Source organism: Maniola hyperantus, chromosome 26, assembly GCF_902806685.2.
Source record: "Maniola hyperantus chromosome 26, iAphHyp1.2, whole genome shotgun sequence".
NCBI lineage: Eukaryota > Metazoa > Arthropoda > Insecta > Lepidoptera > Nymphalidae > Maniola > Maniola hyperantus.
In genome coordinates, this window is record NC_048561.1 from 3605847 (window position 1) to 3623591 (window position 17745).

Consider the following 17745-nt stretch of genomic DNA (forward strand, 5'->3'; position numbering starts at 1 on the left):
CCTCTTGAATCACTCTTTCTGTTGGTGAAAACCGCATTAAAATCCGTTGCGTAGTTTAAAAGATCTACGCGTTCATACATACATACAGACAGACAGTGGAAAGCGACTTTATTTTATACTAGCTTATGCTCGCGACTTCGTCCGCGTAGACTACAAGGGGGTTGAATTTTTAAAAATCCTTTCTTACCGGATGTCTACGTCATAATAGCTATCTGCATGCCAAATTTCAGCCCGATCCGTCCAGTAGTTTGAGCTGTGCGTTGATAAATCAGTCAGTCAGTCACCTTTTCCTTTTATATATTTATACTATGTAGAGACTATGCAAATATAGTAATTAAGCAGGTAAACATGATAAGTTGCAAGTCCATGGCCTATAAATGATTTTCATTATTCTTTCTCGATTTGGAAACAGGGACGGCTTTTCCAATTTCTATATAAAGCTTACTCGATTTTCGACATTGACATTTTCATTATATTCCGTAAAATTGAGGAGATTCTATTTGCTGACAGCCTTTGTTCTACAACTGCGCCCTCCTGTCAATGTCATTCAAGTGCCAAAAGAGCCTTGTCGTATTGTATTCGTTTCACACTCAGTGACAGGTAAAGCCTCGAACTTATGTGACAAGTTTCATAGTCTGCCAATCCTCACTTGGCCAGCGTGGTGGACCCTTCTCACTCCGAGAGAAGATCCGTGCTCAGTAGTGGGCTGGCGACGGGTTGACCATGATAATGATGATTTAGTTTAACCGATGTTATTTTGTGGTACAGGCGATGCAGCATCCACAGATCAACGTGATCGTCATCATAGCGGAAGGTATTCCTGAAAACATGACGCGCAAGATTATCAAACTGGCTGACGCGAGAGGGGTGAGTTTAAATTATAATAGACCTTCTATTCGGGAGGTCGGGGGTTTGATCCCGGGAATGCAGCTCAAAATTTTCAGGGTTATGTTTTTCTTTAACGGCTCACAAAAGTCTACTTGAGCTAAGAAAGTTTTGTGAGTTCGCAAGATTTTTCTGAAATTCCTTGAACTGTAAGAATTAAGCAATCAAATGTTTATGTTTTGAAATAAAGAACATTGTAAAAGGAAAAGAAAAAAACACTTTTCGTTAACGGTGAACGAAAACATTGTGAGGATACCTGCATGCCTGAGAGTTCTCCATAATGTACTCAAAGGTGAGTGAAGTCTGCCAATCCGCACATGACCAGCATGATAGACTATGGCCAAAACCCTTCTCTCTGATAGGAGACCCGTGCTCTGTAGTGAGCCGGCTATGGGTTGATCATGATGATGATGATGTCCTTTTAAAATTGTGTGTATAATATGTAAAAATTATGTCCTTTTAAAATTGTTTGTATTTTGCACACCAAACTTGACAGGATATGTGACTGATTACCTAATTTTTAAGACCCCATGTAAATAATATACATGTACCTACCATATTTGAGCAGAATAGCCTATAGCTCAATAGCTCAACCGGTAAAGGAGTGGACTGAAAACCGAAAGGTTGATGGTTCAAACCCCGCCCGTTGCACTATTGTCGTACCTACTCCTAGCACAAGCTTGACGCTTAGTTGGAGAGGAAAGGGGAATATTAGTAATTTAACTAGGCAATTTTTTTTTTTTTTTTTAATCTGAGCAGAATAAATAAATGATTATGATTATGATGTTCAGGTGAACATAATCGGCCCGGCCACGGTGGGAGGTATTAAGCCTGGCTGTTTCAAGATCGGCAATACAGCGGGCATGATCGACAACATAGTTGACAGCAAGCTTTACCGCCCTGGCAGGTATTTACCACAGCTTAAACACCAATACAGTAGACCTACGGAGACGTTTCGATGACCTCCCTGGCGAAGAGGTGAACGGTGAAGTTATAAATGTGGGAGGTCCCGGGTTTGATTCACGGCAGGATTTGGGGAAAAAATTTATATATGTTTTGAACAAATATTTAGTATTTTCAACTTTTAAAGTTAGATTACTATATCAAGTGGGGTATCATATGAAAGAGCTTTACCTGTACATTCTAAAACAGATTTTTATTTATTTTTATACATCATAGTTTTTGATTTATCGTGCAAAATGACGAAAAAATACGATTGTAGTACGGAACCCTCGTTGCGCGAGCCTGAGTCGCACTTGGTCGGTTTTTACATGTTTTTTTTGTTTTCAGTGTAGCGTACGTATCCCGCTCGGGAGGTATGAGCAACGAACTCAACAACGTGTTATCAAAAGAAGCGGATGGCGTGTGTGAAGGAGTGGCCATCGGCGGCGACCGCTACCCGGGGACCACTTTCGTGGACCACCTATTGAGGTACATGATTAAATGAATTTACCTGTATGTGAAGTTCAATCATTATACGGTATTTGACAACTAGTCAAATGCGTTACTTTTTAACAAACGTCAAAACGCGCGCTTAGTATGCGAGATTCTATGAAATACTGAAATGAGACGTCACGTCGTAATGACGTACTTTTTTAGTTTGATCGATAATTTAAAATGGTTATTACACTTAAAACTAACAAAGGATTTGTATTTACGTATTTTGGAAGTCCGTTTATTTAATAATCACTGAGAAATAATTTATTTTTGATGTAGTCAAATACCCAATTATTAACGTATTAGCTATACAGGTTGTTACCATAACGCTAGCAAAAACTTAGCGTTATTGTTATACTACCTACCTAACAATCCAATACCAATAACCATTTACCTCATTTTGTAGTTTTAGTGATTTAGTATTTACACACATACACACACACACATACATGTGAATTAGAGGTGTGAAAAAATAATGTACCTAATAAATTTATTAAATATATAAATGTATTCAAGATATTCGTTTTTAGATTAAAACAAAATTGAATACAATCTACACTAATATTATAAAGAGGAAAACTTTGTTTGTTTGTTTGTTTGTTTGTTTGTTTGTTTGTTTGTTTGTACTGAATAGGCTCAAAAACTACTGGACCGATTTTAAAAATTCTTTCACCATTCGAAAGCTACATTATCCACGAGTAACATAGGCTATATTTTATTTTGGAAAAAAAATAGGGTTCCGTAAGATATTTGGGTTTTTCGGACACAAGGTGTAAAAAATCAACCAGAAAAGTTACTTATTTTGCGTACGCTGCCTAAACTATAAAAGATAGAACCATAAAATGTTCTAATTAATTGTAGATCTTATAAATATCTACAAAAAAGTCCGCGACACACTATACCCATCTATGTCGAGTGAGGCACAGCAACCATTTTTTTATTTAAAAATCTTGAATTTTTTTTGGACTACATTTAAACGCGTTTATTTTACTCATGCTATTAATCCTTATCAAAATAAATGATTTCATCACTAAGAACAGTTTATGGAGATAATATTTGGTCTTTGAATGATTAAAATTGGACGTTTGGTTTTGAAGTTATGGCGAAATTAAAATATTACGATTTCTGCTGCACGGCCCGTTGTATTATATAAAGAGGTAATGTCGTTAAGTTTGTTTGTAGGGGGTAATCTTTAGAACTACTGAACCGATTTTAAAAATTCTTTCACCAGTAGAAAGCTACATTATTCCTGAGTGACATAGGCTATACGGGATCTTTAAAAACCTAAATCTACGCGGGCGAAGCCGCGGGGATCAGCTAGTATATAATAAGTAGTGAAAATTTGAGAAAATCCTTCCTAAAAAATAACTCAGGCGTTCGATCTTTGATACGCCGCGCGCGGCGCGACCGAGCGACGATATTAGAATAAAATATATTAGGTAGGTACAGCTGAATACAAATATCGTCGCGATTCGACGGTGAATAATTATTACATCGAATTTTCGTATTGGCCTGTTACATGTTGACTGTGATGATACGAGTATGCGGCTAGTATTTTTATCATTTTGTTTGTTTCGTAATAAATTTTGAATGCAGTTTTATTTATTTGTGAACTTGAGTGTCGATAAATATTTAATGCGAATAATTGTAATGTAGATTAGGCAAAATAATGTAGATTAGGTACATTTTTGTGTTGTGATAGATTTGTGTCGCGCGTTAATAATACCTATTATAGTAGATTTGTTCTTTTTGGAAATACTTGCGTCATTTTATAAATCGTATGAGAAAATGTTTTTCAAAGTGTAGGTATTATCATACATTTAAGTATTATAGGTAATAGGTTAGGTACGTGAAGTGGTATTGTTCTTTTTAGAAATCATCATCATCATTTTATAATTCGTATGATAATAAATATGTAGAAATGTATGATAATAAATATAGTAGTTACCTACTAAAAAGATTTTTTATAGGTAACTAGGTAAACTTACCTACCTATTGTATTGTAGGTATCTACTTGACATTGCTTTATCGTTCTACTTGTTTTTATTTTTACATACATAGGTAGGTACTAGGTACTGTATTCCGCGACAGGTTGAGATGGCAATCGGGGTATGAGGCGGGGGTGACACCCCGCACACCCGCACGTCACCCTCGCTCGCCCGCACTGGGTTAGCACAGGGGCCGTGCGGGTGTGCGGGGCATTCCCTCCCCGATTGCCATTTCGACCTGTCGCGAAGGTATGGATTGGGTACCTATTAAGAGTAAAATTTAAAATTTAAATCAATCGAGTTAAATACAAAGCTATACCCTAGTTCTCGACCTTATTGACGGTTATGAGAAAGTTGTTTTTTGTCATATTCTTGTTCAGTAGGTATCATTCATAGATTGTTAAAATGTTGTTCCCTATGTCAATAAGGTCGGAAATCGCTTGCACCCATTTATATGCTTGCGCCTCATGGTGAAATCGGTGCAAGCAAATCTCGACCTTATTGACGGTTATGAGAAAGTTGTTTTTTGTCATATTCTTGTTCAGTAGGTATCATTCATAGATTGTTAAAATGTTGTTCCCTATGTCAATAAGGTCGGAAATCGCTTGCACCCATTTATATGCTTGCGCCTCATGGTGAAATCGGTGCAAGCAAATCTCGACCTTATTGACGGTTATGAGAAAGTTGTTTTTTGTCATATTCTTGCTCAGTATAATTCATAGATTGCTAAAATGCTGTTTTCTGACTATGTCAATAAGGTCGAAAATCGATTGCACCCATTTTTCTGCTTGCGCCTCACGGTTCAAGCAATTTTTTTTTTTGTAACAAAATAATGTAACGTTAATAATTATTAAATATTTGTCTGTAACACGTGATAATATTGTGATACACACATGAACCTGTATTTGACACCTCTAATGTGAATCACCTACTAGGTATTTTTACTAGTTAATTGACTTTTATATTTTCATATTATTATATTATTGTAAAGCTTGTTTAAATTATCAAACGTACTGTTATAAATTTATAATTAATATCTATTTAAGTAATCTGTAAAAAATTGTAATCCTATTTGGCCTTATTTTCAGTCTGTTATTATGTAAAATTATATTGTATATATCGCTGTTGATTGCAAAAAACGAATAAAATAAAAAAATAAAATAAATGCATAGCGTGCAAAACTCGGGTCAATGCTCCACCTACGACGCGGCATTGACTCCGAGTGGCCTACTCACGCAACGTTAGATGACCTCTAGCTTCAGTCAGATGTTTTATTTGCAATATATCGTGAACCTTTACAAAATATAGATTTTTTATTTTACTTTTTTCGCGTTTTCTTTTTTGGTGTTATCATATCAGTAATCATCAGTAGTATCCACCTGTCTTCATTTTTGCTAGCGTTCTGGTTACACCCTGTATGTGTTACAGGATTACTTTTTGTATGTCTATAGTTTTTACATAACAATATTTTTTTTAGCCAGTCAGATGTTTTATTTACAACTAGCTGATGCCCGCGACTTCTCTTTGAATCTTTCAAAATCCCGCGGGAACTCTTTGATTTTGTGTGATAAAAAGTAGTCTATGTGTCAATCCAGGGTATAATCTATCTCCATTCCAAATTTCATCCAAATCCGTTCCGCCGTTTTTGCATGATTGAGTAACAAGCATCCAGACATCCACACTTTCACATTTATAATATTATTAGGATATATCGTGAACTTTTACAAAATATTGGAATTTTTTTCGCATTTTTTTTGTTACGACATAGTGGGAACGCGCCCTTACATTCGATTGTGAACGACCTGACAACAATTTTTTTTCTGCAGATACGAAGCGGACCCAAACGTCAAGATGGTGGTGCTTCTTGGTGAAGTGGGGGGAGTGGAGGAATACCACGTGTGCAAGATGATGCGCGACCGAAAACTGACCAAGCCTTTAGTGGCTTGGTGCATTGGCACTTGCTCTGGTGAGTACGTTAGTTTTTTTTATTTTTGAAGAAATCACTAACCATACCATGAATGGCTATGAAGCCCATACTATGAAGCTGTGGTAGCCTAGTGGTTAGCACGTCCGCCTTCCAATCGGAGGTCGGGGGTTCGATCCGGGGCACGCACCTCTAACTTTTCTGGATTATGTTTAAGTAATTAAAACATCACTTGCTTTAACGGTGAAGGAAAACATCGTGAGGAAACCTGCATGCCTGAGAGTTCTCCATAATGTTCTCAAAGGTGTGTGAAGTCTGCCAATCCGCACTTGACCAGCGTGGTAGATTATGGCCAAAACCCTTCTCACTCTGAGAGGAGACCCGTGCTCTGTAGTGAGCCGGCGATGGGTTGATCATGATGATGATGACTATGAATGGGAAAGTGTGTTCTAATAATATTCTATTCTATTCTATTCTATTCTATTTGTTTACAGACATGTTCACATCAGAAGTACAGTTCGGGCACGCGGGTTCGCTCGCGGGCTCGGCGCTAGAGAAGGCGGCGGCTAAGAACGCGGCGTTGGCGGCCCACGGCGCCGTGGTCCCTGACTCCTTTGACACCCTCGGAAATTCTATCAACAAGGTAACCTTCTTCTTCTTCTTATTTTGCTTTGTGGCATCAAGGTAACCTTAAAGACACTTTTACTCGCTTTTCCATACAAACGTACATTAATTCGTCACATAAACATTTCGTGGTGTCTATGCTATGTCATATGTATGTCTAGATTTTATATTGAATAATTGCCTAATAATCTAAATATATAAAAGGAAAAGGTGACTGACTGACTGACTGACTGACTGACTGATCTATCAACGCACAGCTCAAACTACTGGACGGATCGGGCTGAAATTTGGTATGCAGAATGCAGATAGCTATTATGACAAAGGCATCTAAGGAAGGATTTTTCAAAATTCAACCCCTAAGGGGGTGAAATAGGGGTTTGAAATTTGCGTAGTCCACGCGGACGAAGTCGCGAGCATAAGCTAGTAATAATAATAACTAATAGCGTACGTACTAAAATAGTTTTATAAGTCATGATTTTACTAAAATACGAATCTAAAATTATTTTTATTATAAATATGGATGTAATTCCCTTTTATAAATGCGAAAGTGTGTTTGTTTGTTGGTTTATTGATTAGTTGGTTTGTCCTTCAATCACGTCGCAACGGAGCAACAGATTGACGTGATTTTTTACATGGGTAATAGTTTAAGACCTGCAGAGTGACATATGCTACTTTTAACACGGAAAATCAAAGATTTCATAGTTCCCACGCGATTTTTAAAACCTAAATCCACGCGTACGAAGTCGCGGGCATCAGCTAGTGTCTGATAATAACCATTTATATTTGTTATGCTATCACGTAATCAAATTTTTGAAAGCTCATATTATCTCTGAACCTATGGGGCACAGATATTTTGAAAGCTCATATTATCTCTGAACCTATGGGGCACAGATATTTTGAAAGCTCATATTATCTCTGAACCTATGGGGCACAGATATTTTGAAAGCTCATATTATCTCTGAACCTATGGTGCACAGATATTTTGATGTTAATGGAACTTCTGATTTTGGTATTTATGTGAATATTGTTGGTCAGGTGTACAAGAAGCTGGTGTCGGAAGGCAAGATCATAGTGAAGGAAGAGGTGGAGCCGCCCAAGGTACCCATGGACTACGACTGGGCTAGGGTGAGTAAAGAAAGAAGAAAAGAAAGAAAAGATGTTTATTTTACAAACTGCCACCACCACCAACTGTGTCAACCACCATTGTCTAAATTGTGAGGGCTTACCTGAACCACCATTGTCTAAAATATGAGGGCATACTTCAACCAAAATTGTCTAAAATATGATGGCATACCTCAACCACTATATTATCTAAAATATGATGGCATACCTCAACCACTATATTATCTAAAATATGAGGGCATACCTCAACCACCATTGTCTAAAATATGAGAGCTTACCTCAACCACCATAGTCTAAAATATGAGAGCTTACCTGAACCACCATTGTCTAAAATATGAGGGCATACCTCAACCAAAATTGTCTAAAATATGATGACATACCTCAACCACCATTATCTTAAATATGAGTACTTACCTCAATCGCCATTGTGTAAAATATGAGGGCTTACCTCACACATCTTATAACTAAGAGCCTCACACATCTTATAACTTGGAGCTGGTTATTCCGACGCTTCTTCCACCTGAGCATAAGCCCAACGTGCTTCAAGCAAAAGAAGCGCCGGAACAAACTGTCATGTATGGCACAACCCGAAAAAAGGTCCTAGCTCAGCATTATGCTGTATGCCTTGATGCACAAGAACATACAGCGCTGAGTACTATCTACTTCTATTAGGGTTGCCAGCTGTAAAATCTATAAACTAGGACCTTACTCGAAAACCATGAATTTTAGAACGTAGAATCAGGACGTAATTATTTTTTGTTATAATAATGTTAAGTTTAAATGGTTTTATCACTACCCATATTATAAATGCGAAACTGTGTTTGTTTGTTGATTTGTCCTTCAATCACGTTGCAACAAAGCCACGGATCGACGGATTTTTCCAAGGGCATAGTTTAAGACCTGGGAGAGTGACATAGGCTACATTTTAAGTACAGTTCTAAAGTGGTTTGTTTGTAACTACACAGAAACTGGGTATCATCCGCAAGCCTGCTGCTTTCATCAGCACAATCTGTGACGAGCGAGGCCAGGAACTGAGCTACTGCGGCGTGCCCATCAGCGGAGTATTGGAACGACAACTGGGCGTCGGTGGCACCATCAGCTTATTGTGGTGAGTGTTGTCGACCTGACGAGGGTGTACTGCGACCAACATTGTCTAATGTATGAGGGCATACCTCAACCACTATTGTCTCAAATATGAGGGAAAATCTCAACCACCATTGTCTCAAATATGTGGGCATACCTCAACCACTATTGTCTAAACATGAGGACATAACTCAACCACCATTGTCTAAAACATGATGGCATACCTCAACCACTATATTGTCTAAAATATGAGGGCATACCCCAACCACTATTGTCTAAAATATGAGGGCATACCTCAACCAGCATTGTCTAATATATGAGGGCATACCTCAAACAGCATTGTCTAATATGAGGGTCCACCACCATAGTCTAAAATATGAGGGCATACCTCAACCACTATTGTCTAAAATATGAGAGCTTATCTCAACAACCATTGTCTAAAATATGAGAGCTTACCTCAACCACCAGTGTCTAAAATATGATGGCATACCTCAACCACCAGTGTCTAAAATATGATGGCATACCTCAACCACCAGTGTCTAAAATATGATGGCATACCTCAACCACCAGTGTCTAAAAATGATGGCGTACCTCAACCACCGCCGCACTTACGACAAAAGCAATCAGTATCAGCACGATCTTCGACGAGAGAAGTGATGGAAAACTAAAATATACAAGTAACCGCCTTCTCTAGCTAGCCCATGAGCTTAGCCATATATTCTAAAGTTTTTATTTGCTTGTCCACAGGTTCCAGAGGGAACTACCGGACTGGGCGAGCAAGTTCTTCGAGCTCGTGCTAATAGTGACAGCGGACCACGGGCCGGCGGTGTCCGGCGCCCACAACACCATGGTCACAGCGCGAGCGGGGAAGGACCTCATATCATCGGTGGTCAGCGGACTGCTGACTATTGTGAGTGCCTAATGCTGACTTCCCGAAGCTCTTTATTTATTTATTTATTTATTTATTTACACTTTATTGCACACAACACAAAGTAAACATTGAAAAAACACAATACAGGATCTTAATAATCTAAATAAAAAGTGTTCGTAAAAATCAAATCAGTGGTGTTTGACCAGTATAATATCATAATATGTTTGAGAAAAGTGTAAATTTCTAGGATTAATGTTATCTAAAATTAAACAGTGCAAATAAATTAAAAAAAAACAAAGGAGTATTTTTACAAAGTAATCAATTCTCAATATCATCAATAATACATTATATTCCCTACTGTTTGTGTTTCAATTGCTATATAATGGCTTTAAAACAATAAAAACATAAAAGTTAAATGTGTTGATAAACTTAAAAATTGTGAAAACAAGAAACATACAGTGAAAACCTACCTACCTATTTATAAATTCATAATACATTATTATTTACTACTGTTTGTGTTTCAATTGCTATAATATGGCCTTAAAACAAAATAAACTTATCTAAATGTGTGCTAAAACTTAAAATAGTAAAAACAAGAAACAAAAAGTGAAAATAATACTTATAAATTCTTGTGTTCTAAGTAACGGTCAAAATGTAATGTCAATTATTACGCCATCTACTGATATACTGCAAGCCAGGCGTAATAAAATCAATAGTGCAGCATGATGGAATAAAGTAATACTCACTTATGCCAAGAGAGGGCGTCTAGCCACAACTACCAATAGGTGGCGTTGAAAAAATAGTGCAAATAAAGTAAAAAACCTAATAATTATTTTTACAAAGTAATCAATTCTCAATCTCAACAATAATACGTTATATATACTACTTTATAGTAAAATAATAATAAACAAACAATAATTTTGTTGACTGGAAGCAAACTGGAAGGAACACAAAAGCCAACACGTTGAAAAATTTCACCACAAGTTTCAACAACTCGAATGGTCGATTGAGTAGAGTACTCGACTTATGTAACACTCAATGCGGGTTCAAACCCTCGTCCATTAAGTTACAATATTTTATTTTATTTTATTTTTCTCTTTTTGTGCTTTTTATACTTTTTTAATGAACTTTTGTGAATATAATATATATATGAACATAAATACAACTATAAAATTACACTAGAAATTCATTTTAGATTTCATTCACTGTTTGATCTTTGTATATAAAAATTAAAATGATGACTAGAAAGGCACACGCACTAGAAGAACAGAAAAAACTTAAATTAGCATTACTGGAGCTTAAAGAAAGCAAACAATTATGTAGTCAATTGATTCAAGAGAGAGAAGACAGTGAAGTAGAGATACAAAAAGTTGTGAACAAAAACTCTCAGTTAAAAACTGAATTGGCTGAACTACATACAACTTTTACTGAAACTCTAGAGCAAAAACAACAGCTCGAGGAAGTATTGATTCATTTTCAACAATGTAACGACACATATGAAGCTGAGGTTGCCAAGGTCAAACAGTTGGAAGGTAGACTTCAATACGCACAACAACAAATATCATATCTGCAATTACAACTTCAACTATGCCAGAAAAAAAATACTGACACTTTATTCTCTGAGCTTGTAGATTCAAACTCTTCAATACCGCCACACGCATTCATTGACCTTACAAAGGATGACTCCCAGGTATGTAAAAATGTCAAAGTGACAAATGGGCTTAGTCATAATAAAGTTAAGAAATATATTAAGATAAATAAATTTATACGAAAAACTAAAAAACTTATCAAAAAAGAACATATTCGTCACAAAATAATAAAGACAAAGAAAAAAAATATGGAACTTAAATCAGAGGTGAGCCACTACATTGAGACGCTACAGGAATTTGAAATCAGGTATATGACTGAAAAACAAATTTTAACAACCGAAATAAATAACTTAAAAGACTCTTTAATGTCACTAAACAAAAGTTATGAGGAATGTCAAAATCAATTACGTGAGCATATTGTAGACGCGGACAATATTATTGAGCTATCAAATTATAATATGGCAAGGTTGGAATCTTTGAGTAATAGGCAATACTGCTGTGATTGCGCCGTGACCGATACTGAAAATAAAACTCTACAGAATGATAAGAAATCTAATCCAGAATCTTACTTAAGCAAAACTAACATTAATGAAGAGCCAAGTACTATAGTTCTATCCGATAAGTTGGGCCAAGACTTTGGGGCTCTCCTGAATGAAAAACTGCTACAAAAAGTAATTAATTACTGTATGCCTAATGCATCGTTTTCCAATCTTATAAGTTGCATGAATCGGATGACATTACATAAACAAAATACTATCATAATCTTGTTTGGTAACAGTTTAGCCATTAATAAGCGTGATATATGTCATCTGTTTGAAACAATAAGTAAAGTGGATGTACAAAAAGTAATAATATGTACGTTGCCGTACTCAAATTTATTGACTGACAAGCAAAATCAATACATCCACTACTTAAACAATTTCATATACAAATTGTCACGCCTCTGTAGTAAGACGGTGGCATTGCTTGACATCAATGAATTTGTAGACGGCTTCAGACTAACGAAGTATAAATTATATATGCCGAAAAATTTGATTTGTAAGATAGCGACACTAGTAGCAAACAAAATAGTAAATAACATGTCAGTATCGACTGTTAACAATATCATAAATTTATCATATGACTTTAGAGATACCTTGAGTAGCGATTGTACTGAAAATAAATTTGACACTACTATGTGTAATAATAATGACAAAAGTATTTTAAACTGAACAGGGAGACAAAGGAAAAGCGCAATTGTATAAATCTAGTGCACCAAAATATCCAAAGCCTTTCCTGCAAAATACTAGAACTAGAATTATTTGTACAAAAATACAATGTTGATATTCTCTGTTTGACGGAACATTGGCTGAAAGAATTAGAACTAGGTTTTAATATAAATAATTATCAGGTAGGAAGTTGTTTCATCAGAAAGATTGCAATACATGGAGGTTCAATGATAGTGTTAAAAAATAGTATTAAATTTAAAACAAGAAGAGACATTGAAAATCTTTCTGTTGAAAGACACGTGGAGTTGTCCAGCGTGGAACTAAATAAACATGTAATAATATGTGTGTACCGACCCCCCACTGGTGACTTAGATAATTTTGAAACAGTTTTGGAGGAAGCTCTTAGAATAGCATCGCGTGGATCGAAAAATATTATAATAACAGGTGACTTTAACATAGACATTTTAGTAGAAAGCCCACTTAAAAATAGATTAATTCATTTACTTAGCAGCTTCAATTTAACAAATGTTTTTAATGAGCCCACGCGAATTACTTCATATTCAGCTACTTGCCTCGACAATATTTACTGTGATTGTGAATATTACAATAAAGCAATAATAAATTGCCTTAAGTCGGACCATAGTGGTCAATTCATAACTTTAGTGGTGGAAGAAAATAAGACAAAAGAAAAGATAATATGTAGGCCTATAACACAAAAACAGATTGAAAAGTTTAAGCAAAACTTAACATCTCGTCTCACTCCTGACGTATTTGATGATCCTGATGATTGGTGCTCTAAAATGTTCAATATTATTCAAAATGAATTTAATTTAGTATTTCCAGTTAAAACTGTAACTTGCAATAAAAAAAATGGATTCAATGAATGGGCAACTAATGAAATCCGCAAAAGTAGAGATATACTCTATAGTCTTTACGATGAAAAGACGTGGAATTTTGAAAATAATTTCGTAGAATATGTAAGAGCATATTCAAAAACGTTTAAAAAAGCGTGTCAGGAGGCAAAGTCTAATATGATTCGCGAAAAAATAAAGAAATCATCAAATAAGTCCAAAATAGTTTGGGATATTGTAAACACTGAAACTGGTAAGACCAAAGGAATGAAAAAGGAGCTCGTCTTGAAAATAGATGACAATTTAATTCAAAATAAGGACGAAATAGCTATAATATTTGAGAAATATTTTACTACTATACCCCTGGAAACGACAGCTCATCTACAAGCCTCCCCTGAAATGGCTTGTGAGCTGCTAAATTCTAATGTTATTCCATGTCAGGATAATTTTGAATTTGAGCACATAGATGTTACTACTTTAGTTAAAACATTTAAATCATTAAATATAAAAAAAACGCAAGACATATCAGGCATGTCAGTGCACGTTTTTAGTTCTGTAATACATGTTTTGGCACCACATCTAACAATATTATTTAATAAATGTGTTGACGAAGGTATATTCCCAGATTGGATGAAGATTAGTCGTTTGGTGCCGCTATTTAAGTCCGGTGATTGTGAAGATCCGTCGTGCTTTAGACCAGTGTCTGTCTTACCGGTGCTGAGTAAGGTGTTTGAAAAGATTATGCTGAATCAGATGCTTGCATATTTTAACACAAATAATATTCTACACGGCAAACAATTTGGATTCACAAAAGGCAAATCAACTATTGATGCCGGAATTGCTTTAATCAAACATATATTCGAGGCATGGGAGAGATCACAAGATGCAATTGGCGTCTTTTGTGATCTTTCCAAAGCATTTGATTGTGTTGATCATCAGATTCTACTGCGTAAACTCCAGTTTTACGGGATCAAAAATCAAGCACGAGACCTAATACAGTCATATCTTTTCAATAGATTGCAGAAGGTAGACATAGGTGGGATTAAATCAGAGGGATCTTTGGTTAAAATGGGAGTACCACAGGGTTCCATTTTAGGTCCGTTTTTATTCTTAGTATACGTAAATGATTTGCCTCATATGGTTCAGAAGATCTCAGATATAGTGATGTTTGCTGATGATACGTCGCTTATTTTTAAAATTAAAAGACAGCTTAGTAACGTAGAAGAAGTAAACATTGCTCTATCCCGGGTTTTGAACTGGTTTACAGCAAACAATCTGCTGTTAAACTCCAAAAAAACTAAATGTATTAAATTCACCCTTCCTAATGTACGGCAGGTAGACACTGAAATTCTCTTAGACAATGACAAATTAGCATTAGTGAAAGAAATAGTATTTCTTGGGATAGGTATCGACAGTAAGCTTCAATGGGGAAGTCATATCCGTAAGCTTTCTAAAAAATTGAGCTCGGCCGCTTATGCTATACGAAAAATTAGACAGCTGACGGATGTGTCTACTGCTAAAATTGTTTATTTTAGTTACTTCCATAGTCTGATGACATACGGTATTTTGCTATGGGGCCGAGCTGCCGATATTAAAACTATATTTTTGTTACAAAAACGTGCAGTTCGTGCCATATACAACTTAGGTCCACGTGAATCGCTGAGAGAAGTATTTAAAGAAAGTAATATTATGACAGTAACGAGTCAATATATATATGAAAATATAATGTATGTTCGCAAGAATAGAGAACATATTAAAACCAATTATGAAAGACATAATTTTAACACACGGAATAAAAATAAATTGGAAACCCAGAGGTTCAGACTAACGAAGGTTAGCGAGTCATTTTTGGGCAGTGCTGTCCGCTATTATAATAAAATTCCGTCAGAAGTTCAAAGTTTACCAGAAGGGAGGTTTAAACGTTTCATCAAAAAAAGCCTGTGTAAGAAAGGCTACTACAAGTTAGACGATTATATATCGGATAAGGATGCTTGGACAACTCCTTTAGGCTCTAATACATTGAAGTAATGTTACATATTAACATTAAGTGTTTTATTATTTATTGTTATTTTTTGTTAATTTTGACGTTGAATTGTAACTGAAATAATGACTTACTATTTGATAATTTAATTACTACTTTTTACAATAATTACTTAAGTAGGTACCTTAAATTTGTAACCTGATTTATTCTATTTTTATTTTATTATTGTAAACTGATTTATACTATTTTATTTTATTTTTGTGATTTTACTTTTGTAATGACATTCAAAAAGTGTACTCCGTATGTACTTACTTTGAATAAAATATTTGATTTTGATTTTGATTTTGAATCTAATAGATGTAGCATGCAAAGGCGGCCTTATCGCTAAAGCGATCTCTCCCAGGCAACCTTTGACGAAAGGAATCACGAAAGCACGGGTTGGTGCGGCAGCCGAAAATGGCCCTAGACATATTATATTATTACCGCAGCTTTGGAGGACATCTTTAAGCTTCTGGATTGGAACGGACTTGGCATTAACATCAACGGCGAGTACACCACTCACCTTCGATTTGCCGATGACATATCGTTATTGCAGAGACTCTGGAAGACCCGTTCTCTGCAGTGAGCCATCGATGGGTTGTTCATGATGATGATGATGATGATGGTAAAATAAAAAAATAAAAAATATTTTTATTCAATTAAACTTTCACAAGTATTTTTGAGTCGTCAGCTGCATCTATACCTCCTACCGAGAAGAACCGGCAAGAAACTCGGCGGTTGCTCTTTTCAAAGATTTGATGATGGTGTATGTCCTCAGGGTGACCGTTTCGGCGGCGCGCTGGACCGCGCGGCGCTGGACTTCTGCGCGGCGTACGACAAGGGCCAGCACCCGCAGGAGTTTGTCAACGAGAAGCGCGCCAAGGGGGAACTCATCATGGGCATCGGACACAGGTTGGCTTCTAAGAGTGAATAGGCATCTTCTAGGCAAGCGCGCTCCATCTTAGGCTGCATCATCACTTGCCACCAGGTCTGATTGCAGACAAGCGCTAGTCTACAAATTAAAAAAAAATTGTTAGGGTTATTCAAGGGGCGGACCAACAAATTCCTAAAAGGCCGGCAACGCATCGGCGGTTCCTCTGGTGTTGCAAATGTTCATGGGCGGCGGTAATCACTTAACATCAGGTGACCCGCCTGCTCGTTTGCTCGCTATCTCTATTTTTAAAAAAAGAGGTAAAAGCCTCTTTACGGTCTGGGTAGACACTTTATTTTATAATCTAATCCTTTTGGTATTAAAAGAACTTTTAAATATTAAAAACATTATAAATGCGAAAGTGTGTTGGTTTATTGGTTTGTCCGTCAATCACGTCGCAACGGTGCAACGGATTAACGTGATTTTTTGCATGGGTATAGACGTCGAGAGTGACATGGGCTACTTTTTATTCCGGAAAATTAAAGCGTTCCCACGGGATTTTCAAAAAACCTAATTCCACGCGGACGAAAAATTAAAATCCAGTACATAACGTCTTTTTCCACCACATCAGAGGAAGCACCCTTTTTATACCGATAAGAGTATTTTTAAAAAATATGTTTCGAATCAAATACCCGGCTGAGTTTGTGTGTTGGCTCTTCTCAGACCTGGGCGCGTTTGGAACCCTCGCAGCTTTAGTTTTAAGTTTGCGTAATAATTATCACCACTATATCTTAGAAATCCAAGATCCATCAAAAAGAATAATTTATTACATATTTTGAATAAGTCATTTGACTTTGAAAAACACTCGTGTTTTATTCGCCCAGGGTGAAATCAATCAACAACCCAGACTCCCGCGTCCGAGAGTTGAAGGCGTACGTGACGTCACGCTGGCCCGCGTGGCCTGTGACGCGGTACGCGCTCGACGTTGAGGCGATCACCACCAGGAAGAAACCCAACCTGATCCTCAATGTGGACGGCATCGTGGCCGCCGCCATGGTGGACATGTTCCGACACTGCCAGCTGTTCACACAGTGAGTATACACACACATACACGCAAGCGCGCACGCAAGCACGCATACATGCACGCACGCACAGAGGCAGGTGCGCGTGCGTGTTCTCGTTTATATAATATTACTTTTTAGCCTCTCTCATAGGCTAGATTGTAATGATAGTAAAGTACTATTGTCAGCTCTATACGATAAAAAATACATA

At 36.6% G+C, this 17745-nt stretch overlaps 1 protein-coding gene across 2 annotated transcripts in view; it reads left to right on the forward strand.

Annotated features, from left to right (window-relative positions):
- Positions 1 to 17745, forward strand: part of ATPCL (ATP-citrate synthase) — a 56017-nt gene that overhangs the window by 36038 nt on the left and 2234 nt on the right. For both annotated transcript variants that reach the window (XM_034982354.2, XM_069507440.1), the window contains exons 14-23: positions 769 to 867; positions 1677 to 1792; positions 2176 to 2316; positions 6137 to 6276; positions 6729 to 6877; positions 7894 to 7983; positions 8946 to 9088; positions 9811 to 9973; positions 16381 to 16514; positions 17358 to 17564. In XM_034982354.2, the coding sequence (XP_034838245.1) occupies positions 769 to 867; positions 1677 to 1792; positions 2176 to 2316; positions 6137 to 6276; positions 6729 to 6877; positions 7894 to 7983; positions 8946 to 9088; positions 9811 to 9973; positions 16381 to 16514; positions 17358 to 17564 (1382 nt within the window). The remainder of the gene's footprint in view (positions 1 to 768; positions 868 to 1676; positions 1793 to 2175; positions 2317 to 6136; positions 6277 to 6728; positions 6878 to 7893; positions 7984 to 8945; positions 9089 to 9810; positions 9974 to 16380; positions 16515 to 17357; positions 17565 to 17745) is intronic.